Genomic DNA, 24629 nt, shown 5'->3' with positions numbered 1-24629 from the left:
GGGGGCAGGGTGACTATTTACTCAGGCTGGAGCAGGAAAAGAACACTCCCTCATTTACTGCCCCCCCCGACTCCCGACCCATTTCTGGTTTCCTCCCCAGACTGCTTGGGCCCCACTCTGTAACCCAGGAGGCCAGCCATTTCCGAGGTTCCGTTGCCATCAGCCTGAGCTGGTCGGTGTGCAGGAGTGGCCCGGGGCTAACTGTTGCTGGCCGTTTCACTCCCCCTGTCCCGGCCTCGACGTGGCCCAAACCTGTGCTCCACCATTGCACCATCGTGCTGTCAGGAGGAACATTTATTTTAAATGTCATAGCTGGGGTTTGGAGGGGTGGCGATAGAAACTATTGTGTGTGAGGCAGTGGGTGAAATGCCCTTTGTTGAACAGATTATATACGGTGCAATCTGGCCGAGGGTAGAGACGTCGGAGTGGGAGTGGAGCGGAGAATTAAAATGACAGGCGACCGGAAGCTCACGCTTACGGACTGAACGGAGGTGTTCCGCAAAGCGGTCACCCGATCTGCATTTGATCTCCCCAATGTAGAGGAGAGGGTTTTGTGTTGTGACTGCCGACTGCAGCCCTGGCCTGTGGAAGGCACCTGATTTGTGTCGGGTGGTCAATACATGTCTTAATGTGATCAATGTTTTGCATGTAACTTTGTTCCCCTGTTGCCGAGCGGGCCCTGAGCTCAGCCGCTGCCTGGCCATAGTTCTCCTGGGGCTGAACACTTGGACACATTGCCAGCAGAGGACGGGTGGCAGTCTGCTGAGCGGGGTTGAGCATGGACTGACAGCCTTGGCAGGACTGCAGGCCTGTGTGACTGTGGGCACGTTTCTGTTCCAAGCATCTGCTCCTTGCCACTGAGCTGTGGTCATGCTGTCCTCCGTCTCTGATGTTGACTGCTGATAAGAACATGCTGCGAGTAGATTAATTGTTTTCTCTCTCTCCCTTTTTCTTTCCTTTCCTTCCCTTTCACCTCCCCCCCCAAAAACAGCTGAATAAAAGATTTATCCTGAATTTCCTCCATGCCCAGGGGAAGCTGTTCACCAAGATAGGGTAAGTGCAAAATACTTTTTTTTTCTCTTGTATATTAAAGACGACACTTCAATGGTTCCTCAGAGATTTTCATTTCCTGCATAGTGTTGAAATTAAATATTGTAATGCCAGCAGCTTTAAAATGTTAAATGACCTTGGCCATTAACCCTTTCTGAACTGTTCTGACTGTGGAGCAGCAACATTGCTTCTTGAGACGCAATGCAGAATCCCGGTTTCTAGAAATTGGAGCCTGCCGTTGGCACAAGTTTGCTCGTGCAAGTCCGTGCACATGGCCAGCAGACCCTCCGCCGCAGTAACCTGACCGCTGCAAGGGCGTTACTGCAGCATCCTGAGCGGCTTTAAGCAGCTGTTCTTGTATTTCACACCCAGGTGCTGCTGTATGAACCCACCCGGAGCAGCCCACAGCCCCAGAGTTACAGCACATTCAACAGCTGAAGTGATGTGAGCCCCTGGAGTGAAGTGTGGGCAGTTTCACACCCTCCTGTGATACCATGTGCCCTGTACATGGGGACACCACGGGGAGGGAGCAGGTTATATTCTCTCTTGAGTCCCCTTTATGTTCTCTTGGCATCAGATGTCATTGCAAATGGTGGATAGCAAACAGTGACTTGCGCTGAAGTGATGTTGTATACCAAGCGACCCAAGTGTTGCGTGTCATGGTTTAATCTATGTTCTGTCATGAGTCGCCTTGTCCATGTGGAGCCTGAATGTAGAGAGGGCCCAGATTATCGGGAGCACGCAAGAACAAGCTCCCGCGTTACTGGCAGTGAAACAAAGCTTTCCTCCTCGCATGTGGGATATTGAGAAATATCCAATGTGCAGGATGACAATCAGCCACTTACAATGTGGTAGCCCAAGAGAGCAGTTCCAATAATATCTTAAAGTACAAGAGCTGAGCAAGATTGTACAGTGTTGGTCTCCTAACTTGAGGAAGGACATTCTTGCTATTGAGGGAGTGCAGCGAAGATTCACCAGACTGATTCCCGGGATGGCGGGACTGACCTATCAAGAAAGACTGGATCAACTGGGCTTGTATTCACTGGAGTTCAGAAGAATGAGAGGGGACCTCATTGAAACGTTTAAAATTCTGACGGGTTTAGACAGGTTAGATGCAGGAAGAATGTTCCCAATGTTGGAGAAGTCCAGAACCAGGGGTCACAGTCTAAGGATAAGGGGTAAGCCATTTAGGACCGAGATGAGGAGAAACTTCTTCACCCAGAGAGTGGTGAACCTGTGGAATTCATCAAGGGGTATGGCGAGAAAGCAGGAATGGGGTACTGAAGTTGCATGTTCAGCCGTGAACTCATTGAATGGTGGTGCAGGCTAGTAGGGCTGAATGGCCTACTCCTGCACCTATTTTCTACGTTTCTATGTAAGATTGGGTTACGCTCATCCACTGAACCATGAGATTGGATTATTAATTCACTGACATCCCTTATCTTCTAAATATTCTAATTGGAAATGCAGCGTTGTAATAAATAGCATTCATGGTCGGCAATTTGTTGGTCATGGGTGATTTATTCAAAGTGGTTCTGTGTGATTTTGGACTCCAGGATATCAGCATATTGTCGAGTAACTTAATTCACTCTAGGTCACACTGGGTGTTTCCTCCCTTATGAACCCTGTGTATATCATTTGCTAGCCTGTGGTTCAGACTTGTACCAGCTCTAGGGTGTGCTACAGATACGTCCGTGGAAACAGTTTAACTGCAAGGGCAGACAGGCTCTGTGATGTAATCAGAAAGCTACTGTGACACCAGCGAGGTTATTGTGACATCGTAAAGAATTGTTGTTGTCATTGCAGAATGTGAGTTACGGAATGTGGCGTAAAGTGGTAATTTCACAACGTGTAATTAACACCAATCAGTGTAATCTGAGAGTGACATACCTGATCCACGTGGGCAGCTTCCAGGCCCAGCCTCCACACTTTGTTGGGGCTGCAGTGTGTTTGTGTGTGTCTCTGTCGCTCTGCCTCCCGTCTGTGTGCTGCTCCTACCTGTGTGTGTCCGTCCGGACTGTATGTGTGTCTCCAGAGTGTGTGTCCGTATGTGCGTCCGGAGTGTGTGTGTGGGGTGAGCGGGGCGTCTGTCTGACTCGAGTCTGTCTGCAGGAAGTTACAAAGGGACATAGATTGCAAGCTGGGGAAAATTGTGGCAGATTGAGTTCAATGTGGGGAAATGAGAGATCATCCACTTCGGAAACAAGCAAGAGAAATTGGAATATTTTATTAATGGTGAGAGACTGTGAGCTGTGGAGCAGCAAAGGGATTTGGGTATCCGTATACACATCACAAAAAACCAGTGCACCGGTACACAAAATAATCAAAGGCTAATGGAATAAAAACAAAAAGTGCTGGAAACACTTGGCAGGTCAGGCAGCATCTGTGGAGCGAGAAACTGAGTTAACGTCTCAGGTCGATGATCTTTCATCAGAATTGATCGAATTTTGTCCCACTGGAATACAAAGTGCAGGAATCATAAAAGCATAGAAATTTACAGCACAGAAGGAGGCCATTTGGCCCATCGTGTCCGCGCCGGCTGACAAAGAGCTATCCAACCTCATCTCACTTTCCAGTTCTTGGTCTGTAGACCTGTAGGTTACGGCACTTCAAGTGCACATCCAAGTACTTTTCAAATGCGATGAGGGTTTCTGTCACTTTCACCCTTTCAGACAGAGTTCCAGACCCCCAGCACCCTTTGGGTGAAGAAATTTCCCCTCTAAACCTCCAACCAATTACTTTAAATCTGTGCCCCCTGATTGTTGACCCCTCTGCTAAGGGAAATAGGTCCTTCCTATCCACTCTATCTAAGCCCCTCATAATTTTGTACACCTCGATTAGGTCTCCCCTCAGCCTCCTCTGTTCCAAAAAAAACAGCCCCAGCCTATCCAATCTTTCCTCATAGCTAAAACTCTCAGTTCCAGGCAACATCCTTGTAAATCTCCTCTGTACCCTCTCTAGTGCAATCACATCTTTCCTGTAATGTGGTGACCAGAACTGCACTCAGTACTCTATATCTGTGGTCTAACTAGAGTTTTATACAGTTCCAACATGACACCCCTGCTCTCTTATATTCTATACCTCGGCTAATTAAGACAAATATCCCGTATGCCTTCTTAACCACCTTATCTACCAGGCCTGCTATCTTCAGGAATCTGTGGACATGCACTCCAAGGTCTCTCTGTTCCTCTACACTTCTCCGTCTCCTATCATTTAATATGTATTCCCTTGCTTTGTTAGCCCTCCTCAAATGTATTACCTCACACCTCTCCGGATTGAATTCCATTGGCCACTGTTCTGCCCACCTGACCAGTCCATTGATACTTCCTGCAGTCTACAGCTTTCTTCATCATTATCAACCACACGGCATTTTTTGTATCATCTGCAATCTACCAGTTCTCCGGCACCACATCTTTAGCCAGAAAGGATTGGAAAATAATGGTCAGAGTCTTTGCTATTTCCTCTCTTGCTTCTCTTAACAGCCTGGAATACATTTCATTTGGGCCTGGGATTTATCCAGTTTAAAAGATGCTATACCTCTTAATAGTTCCTCTCTCACTGTTTATTTCATCTAATATTTCACACTCCTCCCTGATTACAATGTCTGCATCGCCTCTCTCTTTTGTGAAAACAGACACAAAGTATTCACTAAGAACCATACCCACGTCTTCTGCCTCCACACACAGATTACCTTTATGGTCTCTAATGAATGTAATGACTCAAAAGACTTGTTACTGTAAATTGCCTCAGGTGTAAATCTGATCCAATTTTATTCGAGCCCAAAGTAACCCGCATGACATGGTACCGCGCTTATATACCAGTGACCGCGCATGTGCGCGTACAGCCCGTTGACCTCCGAAAGTGGCGCCCCTTGGTGTCTGGTGACCCCAAGCATAAATACATAACAATATCCCCTTTCAAGATCTTAATATCAGTCTTTTTACAAATTAAGACGGCCTGGGACTTTCCGCTCACAAGTTGATCGTCTCAGTTCAACTTGAGTTCTAGGCGAGCGTTCTGAGTCAGTTGTAACCGATCTGATGGGAGCGGTAATGACCACATCAGGGACTGGAGGTCCAGTTTCAATAATGACAGCAAGCTCCTCTGATGAATGAACATTGGTTGGTTGGTCACTGACTGCAACTTCCTCAAGCGGTTCCAGTTCATCCATGTGCCGCAGTTTTATCTGATCAACATGTTTCCTGCATGTTTACCCATTCTTGAGCACGACAATAAACACTCTGTTACCCTCCTTGGCTGTAACAGTACCGGCGATCCACTTTGGACCTTGACCATAGTTCAGTCCATAAACTAGATCGTTGACAGATGTCACTTGACACAGCAGCATGATCATGATACCCTTGCTGACTTTGACGTCTGTTTTCAGCACGATCATTCAAATTGGGATGAACAAGAGAGAGCTTGGTCGAGATTTCTATTCATCAGTAGTTCAGCAGGGGAGACCCCAGTAAGCGTATGAGGTCTGGTACTGTAACTGAGCAGTATAAAGGACTTGCGAGCCTGCACATTTCATACTCTGCTTGACCATTAGAAGCAGGTTTGAATGGGGCTGACCTCCCATGTTTAATATCATTGAGTTTCATGAACTCTTGAAACTCCAGACTAGTTGAAGCAAGATCCGTTGTCGCTCACAACAATGTCAGGCAAACCATGAGTAGCAAACATGACACGAAGGCTCTCAATGGTAGCTGTAGACATACTGGATGACATAATACTCTCTATCCACTTTGAATATGCATCCACCGCAACAAAATACATCTTTCCCAGGAAAGGGCCCGCAAAATCGATGTGGATCCTCGACCATGGTTTGGATGGCCACGACCAAAGACTCGGCGGAGATTCCACTGGTACTTTACTTAGCTGCATGCAAGTGTTGCACTGATGCACACATGATTCCAGATCAGAGTCAATTCCAGGCCACCATACATGAGCCCTAGCAATGACTTTCATCATGACAATACCAGAATGAGTGCTATGTAGTTCACGTACAAATTTTTCTCTACCTTTCTTCGGCATAACAACGCGATTACCCCACAGTAAGCAATCTGACTGAACGGACAGTTCGTCTTTGCGACGGTTGTTAGGTTTGGTCTCATCACACATTTCCATAAGTATTGCAGACCAATCACCACTGAGGACACAACGTTTCACAACCGATAAAATAGGGTCATAGCTGGTCCAGATCCTAACTTGTTGAGCAGTGACAGGAGTTCCTTCACTCTCAAAAGCATCCATGACTAACAGTAGATCTGCAGCTTGAGGTGTCTCCACCTCAGGTGTGGGCAACGGCAGACGACTCAGTGCATCGGCACAATTCTCAGAGAGCCAGATCTATGACAAATAACATAATCATAGGCAGACAATGTCAATGCCCACCTCTGGATACGGGACGATGCATTGGTATTAATACCTTTGTTTTCCAAAAGCAATGAAATGAGTGGCTAGTGATCCGTTTCGAGTTCAAACCGAAGACCAAACAGGTACTGATGCATCTTTTTGACCCCCATACACACAGGCCAAAGCTTCTTTTTCTACCATGCTGTAAGCTCTTTCCTCCTTTGACAAACTTCTCGAAGCATACGCAACAGGTTGTAGATTACCCGACTCATTTGCTTGTTGAAGTACACAGCCAACCCCATATGATGAAGCATCACAGACCAATACAAGACACTTACACGGATCATAATGAGCAAGCAACTTGTTTGAACAGAGCAGATTCTTAGCTTTCTTAAAGGCTCTATCTTGAGACACACCTCAGACCCAGTTGTCGCCTTTTCTGAGTAGCACGTGCAGTGGCTCTAACAAATCAGTGGCTTAATCTGGGTAAGAAATTACCAAAGTAGTTGAGTAGCCCAAGGAATGAACACAGCTCCATCACATTCTGAGGCCTGGGTACATTTTTGATGGCCTTGGTTTTCGAATCAGTGGGCCTGATGCCATCACCAGCAATCTTCCTCTCCAGGAATTCAACTTCAGGTGCCATGAAGACACACTTCGAATGTTTCAGCCTGAGTCCCACTTTGTCCAGACGATGTAGGACTTCTTCAGGATTGTTCAGATGTTCAGTAGTGTCGCGACCTGTGATCAGAATGTCATCTTGAAACACGACAGTTCTAGGAATGGACTTCAGTAGACTCTCCATATTCCTCTGAAATATGGCTGCAGCCGAATGAATTCCAAAAGGACACCTGTTGTAGACAAACAGTCCTTTATGGATGTTGATGCAGGTGAGTTTCTTCAAAGTGTTGACAAGCTCCTGTGTTATATAGGCCGACGTCAGATCCAGTTTAGTGAACGACTTTCCACCAGCTACAATGGCGAACAGGTCATCAACCTTCGGTAACGGGTACTGATCCTGTTTCAAAAATCGGTTAATCATAACCTTGTAGTCTCCACAAATCCTGACAGTGCCATCACTCTTCAACACAGGAACAATAGGACTGGCCCACTCGTTAAACTCGACTGGTGATATGACCCCTTCATGTTGGAGTCTGTCAAACTCAATTTCAACCGTCTCCCTCATCATGTAGGGAACAGACCGAGCTTTATGATAGACAGGCTTTGCATCAGAATCCAGGTGAATCTGCACCTTGGCTCCAGTAAAATTACCAATGCCCGGTTCAAACAAAAAAGGAAACTTCTTCAACACTTGAGCACACGCAGTGTCATCCACCGATGACAACGCTTTGATATCATTCCAATTCCACTTGATTCTCTCGGGCTAATTCCTGCCGAACAGCGTTGGACCATTACCTGGGACAATCCATAATGGTAGATCATGAACCACACCATCATATGACACCTTGACTACTGCACTGCCAATCACCGGTCTGAGTTCCTTGGTGTAAGTACGCAACTTGGCATTGACTAGAATCAGCTTAGACTTCACAGCCTCAGTGTCCCACAGCTTGTCGAATGTCCTTTGGCTCATTATCGACTGACTCGTACCCATGTCCAGCTCCATTGATATAGGCACGCCATTGAGCTTCACATTAACGATTATCCCAAGAACGAATATAGACCATATCCGGGCCAGCAGTGGACTGGTCATCATCAGCAATGTGATGAGCGGCAGCACGCTTGCTCAGTTGTGGGCACATTCTCTGAAGATGCCCCACTTTCGAACAGCCATTACAGGAGTACTGTTTAAACCGACACTGATGAGGCCGATGATTGCCCCCACAACACTAACAGGGTGAAATCGGATTCGTACCAGTTGGCGGACTTTGAGCAGTTACAGGTTTCACATAAGCAGTCGAGTAGGCTCTGCCATAAGCAGCTCTGCCAGACAATGACACAATCTTGTTTGCAGTACTTGCCGTGGAGCTCCAACTTTTGGATGATATCTGCCTCAAATTATCATCAGTCATCATGCATGCCTGGGCCTTGCTCAAATCCAGCTTCTCTTTGGCCAATAACTTCTAAAGAATCACATCATGGTTGATGCCTATCACGAAGAAATCCCGCAGCGTGTCTTCCAACACGTTCCCGAATTTACACGGCTCAGCAAGACGTCGCAGGTCGATGACGAATCCTGACACATCCTGGCCCTCAGCACGAACATGCGTGTAGAAGCGATAGTGTGAGCTGATGATCCCCTCTTTTGGCTTAAGATGGTCACGCACCAAAGTACACACATTCCCATATTCTTTGTCCATTGGACAAAGGCAAGAGCAGATTCTTCATGAGGCCATAAATTTTTGGACCACAAATGGTGAGGAAAACCGGCCTGCGCTGAACTGCGTCAGCCTCTTCCTACATTTTGTTGGCCACAAAATACTGATCCAGGCGGTCGATAAAATCCGCCCAATCCTCGCCATCCGCGAATCTCTCCAGAATTCCAGTGGTGCCCATTGTACATGCGAAGGTTCATAAGTTACCACGTTGCCAAATGTAATGAATGTAATGACTCAAAAAACTTGTTACTGTAAACTGCCTCACGTGTAAACCTGATCCAACTTTATTCACGCCCAAAGTAACCCGTGTGACATGGTACATTTTTTTCATAGCGAGGGGATTTGAGTACAGGGGCAGGGAGGTATTGCTACAATTGTACAGGGCCTTGGTGAGGCCACACCTGGAGTATTGTTCTCCTAACTTGAGGAAGGACATTCTTGCTATTGAGGGAGTGCAGCGAAGGTTCACCAGACTGATTCCCGGGATGGCGGGACTGACCTATCAAGAAAGACTGGATCAACTGGGCTTGTATTCACTGGAGTTCAGAAGAATGAGAGGGGACCTCATAGAAACGTTTAAAATTCTGACGGGGTTAGACAGGTTAGATGCAGGAAGAATGTTCCCAATGTTGGGGAAGTCCAGAACCAGGGGACACAGTCTAAGGATAAGGGGGAAGCCATTTCGGACTGAGATGAGGAGGAATTTCTTCACCCAGAGAGTGGTGAACCTGTGGAATTCTCTACCACAGAAAGTTGTTGAGGCCAATTCACTAAATATATTCAAAAAGGAGTTAGATGAAGTCCTTACTAGTAGGGGAATCAAGGGGTATGGTGAGAAAGCAGGAATGGGGTACTGAAGTTGCATGTTCAGCCATGAACTCATTGAATGGCGGTGCAGGCTCGAAGGGCCGAATGGCCTACTCCTGCACCTATTTTCTATGTTTCTATGTTTCTATGTACCGCGCTTATATACCAGTGACCGCGCACGCGCGCGTACAGCCCGATGGCCTCCGACAGTGGTGCCTCCTGGTGTCTGGTGACCCCAAGCATAAATACATAACAGTCTCGAATAGGCCCTACTCTTTCTTTAGTTATCTTCTTGCTCTTAATGTATTTATAAAACATCTTCGGATTTTCTTTGATTTTACTTGCCAATATTTTTTCATGCTCTCTCTTTGCTTTCCTAATTTCCTCTTTAATTTCACTCCTGCACTTTCTATACTCCTCTAGGGTTTCTGCAGTATTGAGCCCTCGGTATCTGTATAAGCCTCCCTTTTTAAAAATCTTACTCTGTATGCCCCTTAGCATCCAGCGGGGGCTCTAGATTTGTTAGTCCCACCCTTTTTCTTTAAGGGAACATACTTGCTCTGAACCCTCACTATCTTCTTGAATGCCTCCCACTGCTCTGACACTGATTTGCCGTCAAGTAGCTGTTTCCAGTCCACTTTGGCTAAATCTTCTCTCAGCGTAATAAAATTGTCTTTTCCCCAATTGAGAACTTTTATTCCTGGTCTACCTTTGTCCTTTTCCATAACTACCCTAAATCTAACTGAATTATGACCACTAGCACCCAAGTGCTCTCCCACTGATGCCCCTTCCACCTGCCCAGCTTCATTCCCTAAAACTAAGTCTAGAACCACCCCCTCCCTTTTTGTGCTTGCTACGTACTGGCTAAAAAAAGTTCTCGAATGCATTTTAAGAATTCTGCTCTCTCTATACCTTTCACACTAATTCATTCTATTCCAGTTAATATTAGGGTAGTTGAAATCTTCTTATTATTACTGCCCTCTCGATTTTGCACTTCTCAGAAATTTGCCTACATATTTGCTTTTCTATCTCCCTCTGACTGGTAGTCTATCGCCCACTCCCAGCAGTGTGATTGCCCCTTTTTTGTTCTTCATTTCAACCAATATAGCCTCATTTGATGATCCTTCAACTATTTGCAATCTGTATTAATGATTTGGATGAAGGGACCGAGTGTAATGTAGCCAAGTTTGCTGATGATACAAAGATGGGTGGGAAAGCAAATTGTGAGGAGGACACAAAAAATGTGCAAAGGGATATAGACAGGGTAAGTGAGTGGGCAAACATTTGGCAGGTGGAGTATAATGTGGAAAAATGTGAAGTTATCCACTTTGGCAGAAAAAATAGACGAGCAAATTATGATTTAAATAGAGAAAAATTGCAAAGTGCTGCAGTACAGAGGGACCTGGGGGTCTTTGTGCATGGAACACAAAAACTTAGTGTGCAGGTACAGCAAGTGATCAGGAAGGCAAATGGAATGTTGGCCTCTATTGCAAGGGGGATAGAGTATAAAAGCAGAGAAGTCCTGCTACAACTGTACAGGGTATTGGTGAGGCCACACCTGGAGTACTGCGTACACTTTTGGTCTCTATTTAAGGAAGGATATACTTGCATTGGAGGCTGTTGAGAGAAGGTTCACTAGGTTGATTCCGGAGATGAGGGGGTTAACTTATGAAGATAGGTTGAGTAGGTTGGGCCTATACACATTGGAGTTCAGAGGAAGGAGAGGTGATCTTATCGAAACATAGAAGATAATGAGGGGGCTCAACAAGGTGGATGCAGAGAGGATATTTCCACTCATAGGGGAAACTAAAACTCGGGGACATAGTCTCAGAATAAGAGGCCGCCCTTTTAAAACTGAGATGAGGAGGAATTTCTTTTATAGAGGGTTGTAAATCTGTGGAATTCTCTGCCCCAGAGAGCTGTGAAGGTTGGGTCATTGAATATATTTAAGGCGTAGATAGACAGATTTTTGAGCGATAAGGGAATAAAGGGTTATGGGGAGTGGGCAGGGAAGTGAAACTGAGTCCATGATCAGATCATCCATGATCTTATTGAATGGTGGAGCAGGCTTGAGGGGCCGTATGGCCGACTCCTGCTCCTATTTCTTATGTTCTTGTATCATCCCTCCTCACAGCTGTAATTGTTTCATTAATCAATACTGCGACCCTCCTTTTTTACCCCCCTCTCTATCCTGTCTGAAAACCCTGTAACCAGGAATGTTGAGCTGCCATTCCTGCCCTCCTTTCAGCCATGTCTCAGTAATAGCTATAATATCATACTCCCTCATGTCAATCTGTGCTCTCAGCTCATCTGCCTTATTCCTCAGACTCCATGCATTTAAGTATATACCATTCAGCACTGCCAAACACCCTTGTTGTCTATTTTCTAACCTTTGTTTCTTCTGCCTTCCAAACTTGGTTACTAATTTTCTGGCCTTCCATTTCCAGCTTTGCTTATCTCCTTTCTGAATCTATTCTCAGGTTCCCATCCCCCTGCCAAACTAGTTTTCACCCTCCCTAACACCACGAGCAAGTCCTCCCTCCTGCACCATCTCTCCAGCCATGCATTCATCTGCTCTATCCTCCTATTTCTGTACTCACTAGCACGTGGTGATGGGAATAATCTGGAGATTACTACCTTTGAGGTCCTACTTTTTAATCTCTCTCAAGCTCCCCAAAATCTGCCTGCAGGACCTCATCCCTCTTTCTACCTATGTCATTGGTCCCAATATGGACCACGACCTCTGGCTGTTCACCCTCTCCCCCCAGAATGTCCTGCAGCCGCTCGGTGACATCCAGGGAGGCAACATACCATCCTGGAGTCACGTCTGTGGCCGCAGAAACACCTGTCCGTTCCCCTAATTATCGAATCCCCTACCACTATTGCTCTTCCACCCTTCTTCCTGGTCTCCTGTGGAGCTGAGCCACCCGTGATGCCGTGGACTTGGCTGTGGCTACACTCCCGAGAGGAACTATCGCCCCCACACATATCCAGAACTGAAAACCGACTAGCGAGCAAGATGCACTTGGGATTCCTGCCATATCTACCTGGTCCTCCTTGTCTGTCTGGTGGTCACCCATCCCCTCTGCCTGCACACTCTTAAGCTACGGGTTGATCACCTTCAAAAACATGCTATACACGAAGTTCTCAGCCTCGCGGATGCACTGCAGTGAGGTCAGCCACTGCTCAAACTCCGAAACCCGGAGCTCGTGCTTATCGAGCTGGCGACACATCCTGCACACATGGTCATCCAGGACTTCTCACATGGCACAGGATGTGCATTCTATGGGACTGTGCTGCCTTGCCATGCCTCTATTTTAGATTCTTAACTAAAGTTTTTAGCATATACCTATCTGCCCTAACTTAGAGAGGAGAAAAGACAACAGTGATGCTCACCAGTACAGGTTTAGCAAAAACGTGCTCGTAACCAACCAATCAGTTTCCAGCTATCCTTTGATGTCACTTCAGGATTGTTTTCCGGTCTCGGACTCCTGCCCCCGTGCTCCTTTTATCTGGAAGTGATGCTTGAGTTGTGTGGAGCTTTGGTCAGACCCCATCTGGAGTACTGCGTTCAGTTTTAGGCACCGCATGTCAGGAAGGGAGTACAGCGCAAATTCACCAGAATTATACCTGGGTTTAAATGGGTTAAGTTATGAGGACAGGTTGCATAAACTTGGGTTATATTTCCTTGATCTTAGAAGCTTAAGGGGTGATATAATTGAGGTGTTTAAAATGATTAAGGAATTCGATACAAGAAACTATTTCCCCTGGTGAGGAAAACCAAAACAAGGGGGCACAATTTTTAAAATTAGAGCCAGGTCGTTCAGGAGTGAAATCAGGAAGCGTTTCTTCACACAACGGGCAGTGGAAGGACAAGGGCAGCAGGCGCATGGGAACACCCCCACCTCCACGTTCCCCTCCCAGTCACACACCATCCTGACTTGGAAATATATCGGCCGTTCCTTCATCGTCGCTGGGTCACAATCCTGGAACTCCCTCCCTAACAGCACTGTGGGAGCACCTTCACCACACGGACTGCAGCGGTTCAAGAAGGCGGCTCACCACCACCTTCTCAAGGGGCAATTAGGGATGGGCAATAAATGCCGGCCTAGCCAGCGACGGCAACATCCCAGGAATGGATAAAACAATATCTGGAACACACACCCCCAAAAGGCTGAGGATGCTGGGGGTCAATTGAAATTTAAAAGACTGAGAGCAATAGAGTTTTATTAGGTAAGGGTAACACGGTCTGGATCAAAGGCGGGTAAATGGAGCTGAAGTACAGATCAGCCATAATCATAGAATGGCAGAGTAGGCTCAAGTGAGGGAATGGCCTCCTCTTGTTCCTGTGTCTCTCTTTAGTTTGACTGTGCCTCTCGACTCCGGCTGTGCCTCTCTCGACTCCGACTGTGCCCCTCGCGACTCCGGCTGTGCCTCTCTCGACTCCGACTGTGCCCCTCGCGACTCCGGCTGTGCCCCTCGCGACTCCGACTGTGCCCCTCGCGACTCCGGCTGTGCCTCTCTCGACTCCGACTGTGCCCCTCTCGACTCCGGCTGTGCCCCTCGCGACTCCGACTGTGCGCCTCGCGACTCCGGCTGTGCCCCTCTCGACTCCGGCTGTGCCCCTCTCGACTCCGACTGTGCCCCTCTCGACTCCGGCTGTGCCTCTCTCGACTCCGGCTGTGCCCCTCGCGACTCCGACTGTGCCCCTCGCGACTCCGGCTGTGCCTCTCGCGACTCCGACTGTGCCCCTCGCGACTCCGACTGTGCGCCTCGCGACTCCGGCTGTGTGTCTCTCGACTCCGGCTGTGCCCCTCTCGACTCCGGCTGTGCCCCTCTCGACTCCGACTGTGTCTCTCTCGACTCCGACTGTGCCCCTCTCGACTCCGGCTGTGCCCCTCTCGACTCCGACTGTGTCTCTCTCGACTCCGACTGTGTCTCTCTCGACTCCGGCTGTGTCTCTCTCGACTCCGGCTGTGCCCCTCTCGACTCCGACTGTGTCTCTCTCGACTCCGACTGTGTCTCTCTCGACTCCGGCTGTGCCTCTCTCGACTCCGGCTGTGCCTCTCTCGACTCCGGCTGTGCCTCTCTCGACTCCGACTGTGCCTCTCGCGACTCCGGCTGTGCCCCTCTCGACTCCGGCTGTGCCCCTCTCGACTCCGGCTGTGCCCCTCTCGACTCCGGCTGTGCCCCTCTCGACTCCGGCTGTGCCCCTCTCGACTCCGGCTGTGCCCCTCTCGACTCCGGCTGTGCCCCTCTCGACTCCGGCTGTGCCCCTCTCGACTCCGGCTGTGCCCCTCTCGACTCCGGCTGTGCCCCTCTCGACTCCGGCTGTGCCCCTCTCGACTCCGGCTGTGCCCCTCTCGACTCCGGCTGTGCCCCTCTCGACTCCGGCTGTGCCCCTCTCGACTCCGGCTGTGCCCCTCTCGACTCCGGCTGTGCCCCTCTCGACTCCGGCTGTGCCCCTCTCGACTCCGGCTGTGCCCCTCTCGACTCCGGCTGTGCCCCTCTCGACTCCGGCTGTGCCCCTCTCGACTCCGACTGTGCGCCTCTCGACTCCGGCTGTGCCTCTCTCGACTCCGCCTGTGCCCCTTGTGACTCCGGCTGTGCCTCTCGCGACTCCGGCTGTGCGCCTCTCGACTCCGGCTGTGCGCCTCTCGACTCCGGCTGTGCGCCTCTCGACTCCGGCTGTGCGCCTCTCGACTCCGGCTGTGCGCCTCTCGACTCCGGCTGTGCGCCTCTCGACTCCGGCTGTGCGCCTCACGACTCCGGCTGTGCCTCTCTCGACTCCGGCTGTGCCCCTCTCGACTCCGACTGTGCCCCTCTCGACTCCGACTGTGCCTCTCGCGACTCCGGCTGTGCCTCTCTCGACTCCGGCTGTGTCTCTCTCGACTCCGGCTGTGCCTCTCGCGACTCCGGCTGTGCCCCTCTCGACTCCGGCTGTGTCTCTCTCGACTCCGGCTGTGCCTCTCTCGACTCCGACTGTGCCTCTCTCGACTCCGACTGTGCCCCTCTCGACTCCGACTGTGCCCCTCTCGACTCCGACTGTGCCCCTCGCGACTCCGGCTGTGCCTCTCGCGACTCCGGCTGTGCCTCTCGCGACTCCGGCTGTGCCTCTCTCGACTCCGGCTGTGCGCCTCTCGACTCCGGCTGTGCGCCTCTCGACTCCGGCTGTGCGCCTCTCGACTCCGGCTGTGCGCCTCTCGACTCCGGCTGTGCGCCTCTCGACTCCGGCTGTGCGCCTCTCGACTCCGGCTGTGCGCCTCTCGACTCCGGCTGTGCGCCTCTCGACTCCGGCTGTGCGCCTCTCGACTCCGGCTGTGCGCCTCTCGACTCCGGCTGTGCGCCTCTCGACTCCGGCTGTGCGCCTCACGACTCCGGCTGTGCGCCTCACGACTCCGGCTGTGCCTCTCTCGACTCCGGCTGTGCCCCTCTCGACTCCGACTGTGCCCCTCGCGACTCCGGCTGTGCCCCTCGCGACTCCGGCTGTGCCCCTCGCGACTCCGGCTGTGCCCCTCGCGACTCCGGCTGTGCCCCTCTCGACTCCGGCTGTGCCCCTCTCGACTCCGGCTGTGCCCCTCTCGACTCCGGCTGTGCCCCTCTCGACTCCGGCTGTGCCCCTCTCGACTCCGGCTGTGCCCCTCTCGACTCCGGCTGTGCCCCTCTCGACTCCGGCTGTGCCCCTCTCGACTCCGGCTGTGCCCCTCTCGACTCCGGCTGTGCCCCTCTCGACTCCGGCTGTGCCCCTCTCGACTCCGGCTGTGCCCCTCTCGACTCCGGCTGTGCCCCTCTCGACTCCGGCTGTGCCCCTCTCGACTCCGACTGTGCGCCTCTCGACTCCGGCTGTGCCTCTCTCGACTCCGCCTGTGCCCCTAGCGACTCCGGCTGTGCCTCTCGCGACTCCGGCTGTGCCTCTCTCGACTCCGGCTGTGTCTCTCTCGACTCCGGCTGTGTCTCTCTCGACTCCGGCTGTGCCTCTCTCGACTCCGGCTGTGTCCCTCTCGACTCCGACTGTGCCCCTCTCGACTCCGACTGTGCCTCTCGCGACTCCGGCTGTGCCTCTCTCGACTCCGGCTGTGTCTCTCTCGACTCCGGCTGTGTCTCTCGCGACTCCGGCTGTGCCCCTCTCGACTCCGGCTGTGTCTCTCTCGACTCCGGCTGTGTCTCTCTCGACTCCGGCTGTGCCCCTCTCGACTCCGACTGTGCCCCTCGCGACTCCGGCTGTGCCTCTCGCGACTCCGGCTGTGCCCCTCTCGACTCCGACTGTGCCCCTCTCGACTCCGACTGTGCCCCTCTCGACTCCGACTGTGCCCCTCTCGACTCCGGCTGTGCCTCTCTCGACTCCGGCTGTGCGCCTCTCGACTCCGGCTGTGCGCCTCTCGACTCCGGCTGTGCGCCTCTCGACTCCGGCTGTGCGCCTCTCGACTCCGGCTGTGCGCCTCTCGACTCCGGCTGTGCGCCTCTCGACTCCGGCTGTGCGCCTCTCGACTCCGGCTGTGCGCCTCTCGACTCCGGCTGTGCGCCTCTCGACTCCGGCTGTGCGCCTCTCGACTCCGGCTGTGCGCCTCTCGACTCCGGCTGTGCGCCTCTCGACTCCGGCTGTGCGCCTCTCGACTCCGGCTGTGCGCCTCTCGACTCCGGCTGTGCGCCTCTCGACTCCGGCTGTGCGCCTCTCGACTCCGGCTGTGCGCCTCTCGACTCCGGCTGTGCGCCTCTCGACTCCGGCTGTGCGCCTCTCGACTCCGGCTGTGCCCCTCTCGACTCCGGCTGTGCCCCTCTCGACTCCGACTGTGCCCCTCGCGACTCCGGCTGTGCCCCTCGCGACTCCGGCTGTGCCCCTCGCGACTCCGGCTGTGCCCCTCGCGACTCCGGCTGTGCCCCTCTCGACTCCGGCTGTGCCCCTCTCGACTCCGGCTGTGCCCCTCTCGACTCCGGCTGTGCCCCTCTCGACTCCGGCTGTGCCCCTCTCGACTCCGGCTGTGCGCCTCTCGACTCCGGCTGTGCCTCTCTCGACTCCGCCTGTGCCCCTTGCGACTCCGGCTGTGCCTCTCGCGACTCCGGCTGTGCCTCTCTCGACTCCGGCTGTGCCTCTCTCGACTCCGGCTGTGCCTCTCTCGACTCCGGCTGTGCCTCTCTCGACTCCGGCTGTGTCTCTCTCGACTCCGGCTGTGTCTCTCTCGACTCCGGCTGTGCCTCTCTCGACTCCGGCTGTGCCCCTCTCGACTCCGGCTGTGCCCCTCTCGACTCCGACTGTGCCCCTCTCGACTCCGATTGTGCCTCTCGCGACTCCGGCTGTGCCTCTCTCGACTCCGGCTGTGTCTCTCTCGACTCCGGCTGTGCCTCTCGCGACTCCGGCTGTGCCCCTCTCGACTCCGGCTGTGTCTCTCTCGACTCCGGCTGTGCCTCTCTCGACTCCGACTGTGCCCCTCTCGACTCCGACTGTGCCCCTCGCGACTCCGGCTGTGCCTCTCGCGACTCCGGCTGTGCGCCTCTCGACTCCGGCTGTGTCTCTCTCGACTCCGGCTGTGTCTCTCTCGACTCCGGCTGTGCCCCTCTCGACTCCGGCTGTGCCCCTCGCGACTCCGGCTGTGCCTCTCGCGACTCCGGCTGTGCCCCTCTCGACTCCGACTGTGCCCCTCTCGACTCCGACTGTGCCCCTCTCGACTCCGGCTGTGCCTCTCTCGACTCCGGCTGTGCGCCTCTCGACTCCGGCTGTGCGCCTCTCGACTCCGGCTGTGCGCCTCTCGACTCCGGCTGTGCGCCTCTCGACTCCGGCTGTGCGCCTCTCGACTCCGGCTGTGCGCCTCTCGACTCCGGCTGTGCGCCTCTCGACTCCGGCTGTGCGCCTCTCGACTCCGGCTGTGCGCCTCTCGACTCCGGCTGTGCGCCTCTCGACTCCGGCTGTGCGCCTCTCGACTCCGGCTGTGCGCCTCTCGACTCCGGCTGTGCGCCTCTCGACTCCGGCTGTGCGCCTCTCGACTCCGGCTGTGCGCCTCTCGACTCCGGCTGTGCCCCTCTCGACTCCGGCTGTGCCCCTCTCGACTCCGACTGTGCCCCTCGCGACTCCGGCTGTGCCCCTCGCGACTCCGGCTGTGCCCCTCGCGACTCCGGCTGTGCCCCTCGCGACTCCGGCTGTGCCCCTCGCGACTCCGGCTGTGCCCCTCTCGACTCCGGCTGTGCCCCTCTCGACTCCGGCTGTGCCCCTCTCGACTCCGGCTGTGCCCCTCTCGACTCCGGCTGTGCCCCTCTCGACTCCGGCTGTGCGCCTCTCGACTCCGGCTGTGCCTCTCTCGACTCCGCCTGTGCCCCTTGCGACTCCGGCTGTGCCTCTCGCGACTCCGGCTGTGCCTCTCTCGACTCCGGCTGTGCCTCTCTCGACTCCGGCTGTGCCTCTCTCGACTCCGGCTGTGCCTCTCTCGACTCCGGCTGTGTCTCTCTCGACTCCGGCTGTGTCTCTCTCGACTCCGGCTGTGCCTCTCTCGACTCCGGCTGTGCCCCTCTCGACTCCGGCTGTGCCCCTCTCGACTCCGACTGTGCCCCTCTCGACTCCGACTGTGCCTCTCGCGACTCCGGCTGTGCCTCTCTCGACTCCGGCTGTGTCTCTCTCGACTCCGGCTGTGCCTCTCGCGACTCCGGCTGTGCCCCTCTCGACTCCGGCTGTGTCTCTCTCGACTCCGGCTGTGGCTCTCTCGACTCCGGCTGTGCCTCTCTCGACTCCGGCTGTGCCTCTCTCGACTCCGACTGTGCCCCTCTCGACTCCGACTGTGCCCCTCGCGACTCCGGCTGTGCCTCTCGCGACTCCGGCTGTGCGCCTCTCGACTCCGGCTGTGCGCCTCTCGACTCCGGCTGTGCGCCTCCCGACTCCGGCTGTGCGCCTCCCGACTCCGGCTGTGCGCCTCCCGACTCCGGCTGTGCGCCTCCCGACTCCGGCTGTGCGCCTCTCGACTCCGGCTGTGCGCCTCTCGACTCCGGCTGTGCGCCTCTCGACTCCGGCTGTGCGCCTCTCGACTCCGGCTGTGCGCCTCTCGACTCCGGCTGTGCGCCTCTCGACTCCGGCTGTGCGCCTCTCGACTCCGGCTGTGCGCCTCTCGACTCCGGCTGTGCGCCTCTCGACTCCGGCTGTGCGCCTCTCGACTCCGGCTGTGCGCCTCTCGACTCCGGCTGTGCGCCTCTCGACTCCGGCTGTGCGCCTCTCGACTCCGGCTGTGCGCCTCTCGACTCCGGCTGTGCGCCTCTCGACTCCGGCTGTGCGCCTCTCGACTCCGGCTGTGCGCCTCTCGACTCCGGCTGTGCGCCTCTCGACTCCGGCTGTGCGCCTCTCGACTCCGGCTGTGCGCCTCTCGACTCCGGCTGTGCGCCTCTCGACTCCGGCTGTGCGCCTCTCGACTCCGGCTGTGCGCCTCTCGACTCCGGCTGTGCCTCTCTCGACTCCGGCTGTGCCCCTCTCGACTCCGGCTGTGCCCCTCTCGACTCCGACTGTGCCCCTCTCGACTCCGACTGTGCCCCTCTCGACTCCGACTGTGCCTCTCTCGACTCCGACTGTGCCTCTCTCGACTCCGACTGTGCCTCTCTCGACTCCGACTGTGCCTCTCTCGACTCCGACTGTGCCTCTCTCGACTCCGACTGTGCCTCTCTCGACTCCGACTGTGCCTCTCTCGACTCCGACTGTGCCTCTCTCGACTCCGACTGTGCCTCTCTCGACTCCCGACTGTGCCCCTCTCGACTCCGGCTGTGCCCCTCGCGACTCCGGCTGTGCCCCTCGCGACTCCGGCTGTGCCCCTCTCGACTCCGACTGTGCCCCTCTCGACTCCGACTGTGCCCCTCTCGACTCCGACTGTGCCCCTCTCGACTCCGACTGTGCCCCTCTCGACTCCGACTGTGCCCCTCTCGACTCCGACTGTGCCCCTCTCGACTCGGACTGTGCCCCTCTCGACTCGGACTGTGCCCCTCTCGACTCCGACTGTGCCCCTCTCGACTCCGACTGTGCCCCTCTCGACTCCGACTGTGCCCCTCTCGACTCCGACTGTGCCCCTCTCGACTCCGACTGTGCCCCTCTCGACTCCGACTGTGCCCCTCTCGACTCCGACTGTGCCCCTCTCGACTCCGACTGTGCCCCTCTCGACTCCGACTGTGCCCCTCTCGACTCCGACTGTGCCCCTCTCGACTCCGACTGTGCCCCTCTCGACTCCGACTGTGCCCCTCTCGACTCCGACTGTGCCCCTCTCGACTCCGACTGTGCCCCTCTCGACTCCGGCTGTGCCCCTCTCGACTCCGGCTGTGCCCCTCTCGACTCCGGCTGTGCCCCTCTCGACTCCGGCTGTGCCCCTCTCGACTCCGGCTGTGCCCCTCGCGACTCCGGCTGTGCCCCTCTCGACTCCGGCTGTGCCCCTCGCGACTCCGGCTGTGCCCCTCGCGACTCCGGCTGTGCCCCTCTCGACTCCGGCTGTGCCCCTCGCGACTCCGGCTGTGCCCCTCGCGACTCCGGCTGTGCCTCTCTCTAGTCTGTATTGCTGTCAGTTGTGCTGTAAGGACATGTATTGGGATTTGTTGCAGTCAGCATTGGAAATGTATATATCTCTGCGTGCAGTTCTGATCACCACATTACAGGAAGGTCGTGATTGCACTGGAGAGGGTACAGAGGAGATTTACGAGGATGTTGCCGAGAGTGGAGAATTTTAGCTATGAGGAAAGATTGGATATGCTAGGTTTATTTTCCTTGGAAGAGAGGAGGCTGAGGGGAGACTTTATTGAGGTGTATAAAATTATGAGGGGCCTGGTTTAGAGTGGATAGAAAGGGCCTATTTTCCTTAGCAGAGGGGTCAACAACCAGAGGGCATAAATTTAAAGTAATTGGTGGCAGGTTTAGAGGGGACTTGGGAAATTTCTTCACCCAGAGGGGTTAGGGGGTCTGGAACTCACTGCGTGAAAGGGTGGTAGAGGCAGAAACCTCACCACATTTAAAAAGTACTTGGATGTGCACTTGAAGTGTCATGATCTGCAGGCTTACCGACCTAGAGCTGGAAAGTAGGATTAGGTTGGGATAGCCTCTTGTTGGCCGGCGCGGACATAATGGGCCGAATGGTCTCCTATAGGAACATAAGAAATAGGAGCAGGAATAGGCCATTTGGCCCCTCGAGCCTGCCGCCATTCAATAAGATCATGACTGATCTGATCATGGACTCAGCTCCACTTCCCCGCCTGATCCCCATAACCCTTTTCGCTCAAAAATCTGTCTATCTCCGCTTTAAATATATTCAATGACCCAGCCTCCACAGCTCTCTGGGGCAGAGAATTCCACAGATTCACCACCCTCAGAGAGAAGAAATTCCTCCATCTCAGTTTTAAATGGGCGGTTCCTTATACTGAGACTATGTCCCCGAGTTTTAGTTTCCCCTATAAGGAAATATCCTCTCTGCATCCACCTTGTCGAGTGTCGTGTTGTAAACTTCTATGATTCTTCAGTCCACATGTAGAAAGAATGAATGATCTTGCAATTATATAGCACCTTTTATGCTATCAAGATGTCCCAAAGAATTTCACAGTTCAAAATGAATTACTTTTGGAGTGTAATCACTGTTAAGAAGGCAAACACAGCAGCCAGTTTGCACACAGCAAAATCCTGTAAATAGCAAATGAGACAACCCCTTCTATTAATGTATGAGCTTGACTGCACGTCCAGTTGATGCAGATTAGTGATATCTGACCAACGTCCCTCCCTCAGTATGTACCATCAAAAACCAGATTGTAACCCTTGATCTCACTGTGGGACATGACTGCTGCAAAATGGTTGCCACGATTGCCTGCACTATTGTAACCGCAGCGGCTGCACTCCACAAAGTAATTCAGAGCACCATGATAGTTTGATATGAAGAGCTTTTCTCACTGGGAAGGCGTCCTCCTATTTTGTTTCTTTGGAGATTATGAGGAAATTGCAAAGTATCCAGCGATAGAAGAGCACAGGTAAAATTACAGCGTGATTAGCTCCCCGCACAGCTCAGTGGGTAAACACCCCCTGGCCAGATACTGAACCAGAGCCCAGGTTCCATCCCGGTCTGTGCTGGTTACCTGATCTCGATTGGTGGGTAGTAGTTTGTGGTGGCTGATGTACAATGGTCACTGCACATTTAAAAAAAAATCCACGCACAGGCATCTTCTACCCCCTCAATTGGAATTTAGGACTGAAACATCGGATCCTTCATTGAAACATCTGTGAACTTTTGTCGAAGGAAGTCATCCTCGTTCGAGGGACTGCCTATGATGATGGTGGGTAGTCATGGGCGTGCAATTGATCATTCACAACTGGATTGGAAAAGGAATAAGCAGCCATAGATTGCAGTGCCATCTGGCTGAAAGTTGTGTGTGTTGATGCTGCATTACTGACAGAATTGGTCTTGTTTGTGATGCACCAAATGGTGAATAGCCATCAGCATTTATCGTCTAAGCTCACACATGAAGACGGGCCATTTGGTGGAGTTACGGGTAGAAAGGAGGAGAGGGGGTTGTGGCTGGGTTGGAGTTGGGTCAGCCACAGTGATCCTGGGATTCTATTCACTGCCCCCAGGGGAACATCAAAGGAACACCAGATGGCAAACTGAAGAGGATAGATGTGGACTTCCCCTGATACCCCGTTTGTTGTCCTTTGACTGCATGCAGACTCTCCAGTGAATATCCCAATGGTGATGGGAGCCTTGCCCTGTCCCCGCGCAGAATTATTAGGGGGTGGGTGGATTGCCGGGGGAAGGGCAGAAAGGCGAGTCAGTTCCTCAAACAGACTAATGCAAAAGTTCTTCAAACGCAGGCAAGCTGTTCACCCATAGCACATGAACGTTTGTCACATTGGGGAATGCAGATCTGTAGCTGCCGCCTCCCACATCTCTACAACCAAAGCCTCTTGCATTGCAAACTTCCACATCGCACAACCTAAAATCCATGAGTAACTGGCAGATTTAGACCAAGGTAAATATATTTTCTTGGGGTCGGATCTTGTTTCAATCTTCCCACTGTAAATCTCACCCATCCAACCCTGATGTATCCAGAGCCCATTTGATTATTGACCAGAGTCTCATTCCTTGGTACCAATTATTTTTTTACCCACTATCTTGTTTGCACCGACTCTCCCTGGGGTACAGCCCCTGAAGGTGTTGACTCTCCCTGGGGTACAGCCCCTGAAGGTGCTGACTCTCCCCAGGGTTCAGTTCCTGAAGGTGCTGACTCTCCCCGGGATACATTTCCTGAAGGTGCTGACTCTCCCTGGGGTACAGTCCCTGAAGGTGCTGACTCTCCCTGGGGTACAGTCCCTGAAGGTGCTGACTCTCCCTGGGGTACAGTCCCTGAAGGTGCTGACTCTCCCTGGGGTACAGTCCCTGAAGGTGCTGACTCTCCCTGGGGTACAGTCCCTGAAGGTGCTGACTCTCCCTGGGGTACAGTCCCTGAAGGTGCTGACTCTCCCTGGGATACAGTCCCTGAAGGTGCTGACTCTCATGGCCGTATGCTTCCACACTCACCAATTGTCCTCGAGAACCTCCTCCATTTGTGGCTCTGGACAGCTGAGTGTCAGCAGGAAATTGTACAGCAGAGGTGTGGGGATGAAGGGGGTTGTGAGTGGGGTGTGCTATCTGTTCTCATCTGATCTCCACACTTGCCAGTCATGAATATTGTTTCACAATCGGGATTTGGAACCCAGGCTGATTTTCACCGTGTCGCCTGCCCTCCAAACTGAGCCCAATTGTTGCACCTCTCCCCGGTCCCAGTTGGGATCAACCAATTCAGCACAAAACAGTGGTTGATCTGTGCATTTACTGAATGTACTTGTCATTGGGCTATGGGAGGAATCAGCAGCTCCATTGCTGACTCCAGCCGAGTTTGTGTGTTTGGCTGGGATTTATCGGCACCGCTCAGGGCATGTTGCTGCAGGCAAACATCGAATGAGCTGGCCGCTCCCCTGTCACAAGGCTGGGAAGTCCAAGCCTGGTTTTGCTCTGAAGGCCCTCCTGATGTATTTGGTGTTGCCACGGGCAATTACGACTCTCGTATTTATGATGTGGAGGCTGCCTGTTCAGGATTGAGACCTGTCAG

At 53.4% G+C, this 24629-nt stretch overlaps 1 protein-coding gene across 2 annotated transcripts in view; it reads left to right on the top strand.

The window, feature by feature from the left end:
• The window catches only part of smg6 (SMG6 nonsense mediated mRNA decay factor), a 422171-nt gene that overhangs the window by 57100 nt on the left and 340442 nt on the right, over positions 1-24629 (top strand). For both annotated transcript variants that reach the window (XM_070856878.1, XM_070856877.1), the window contains exon 6: positions 992-1053. In XM_070856878.1, the coding sequence (XP_070712979.1) occupies positions 992-1053 (62 nt within the window). The remainder of the gene's footprint in view (positions 1-991; positions 1054-24629) is intronic.

This window comes from Pristiophorus japonicus, chromosome 16, assembly GCF_044704955.1.
Source record: "Pristiophorus japonicus isolate sPriJap1 chromosome 16, sPriJap1.hap1, whole genome shotgun sequence".
NCBI lineage: Eukaryota > Metazoa > Chordata > Chondrichthyes > Pristiophoridae > Pristiophorus > Pristiophorus japonicus.
This window is presented reverse-complemented; position numbering and strand designations above follow the sequence as displayed.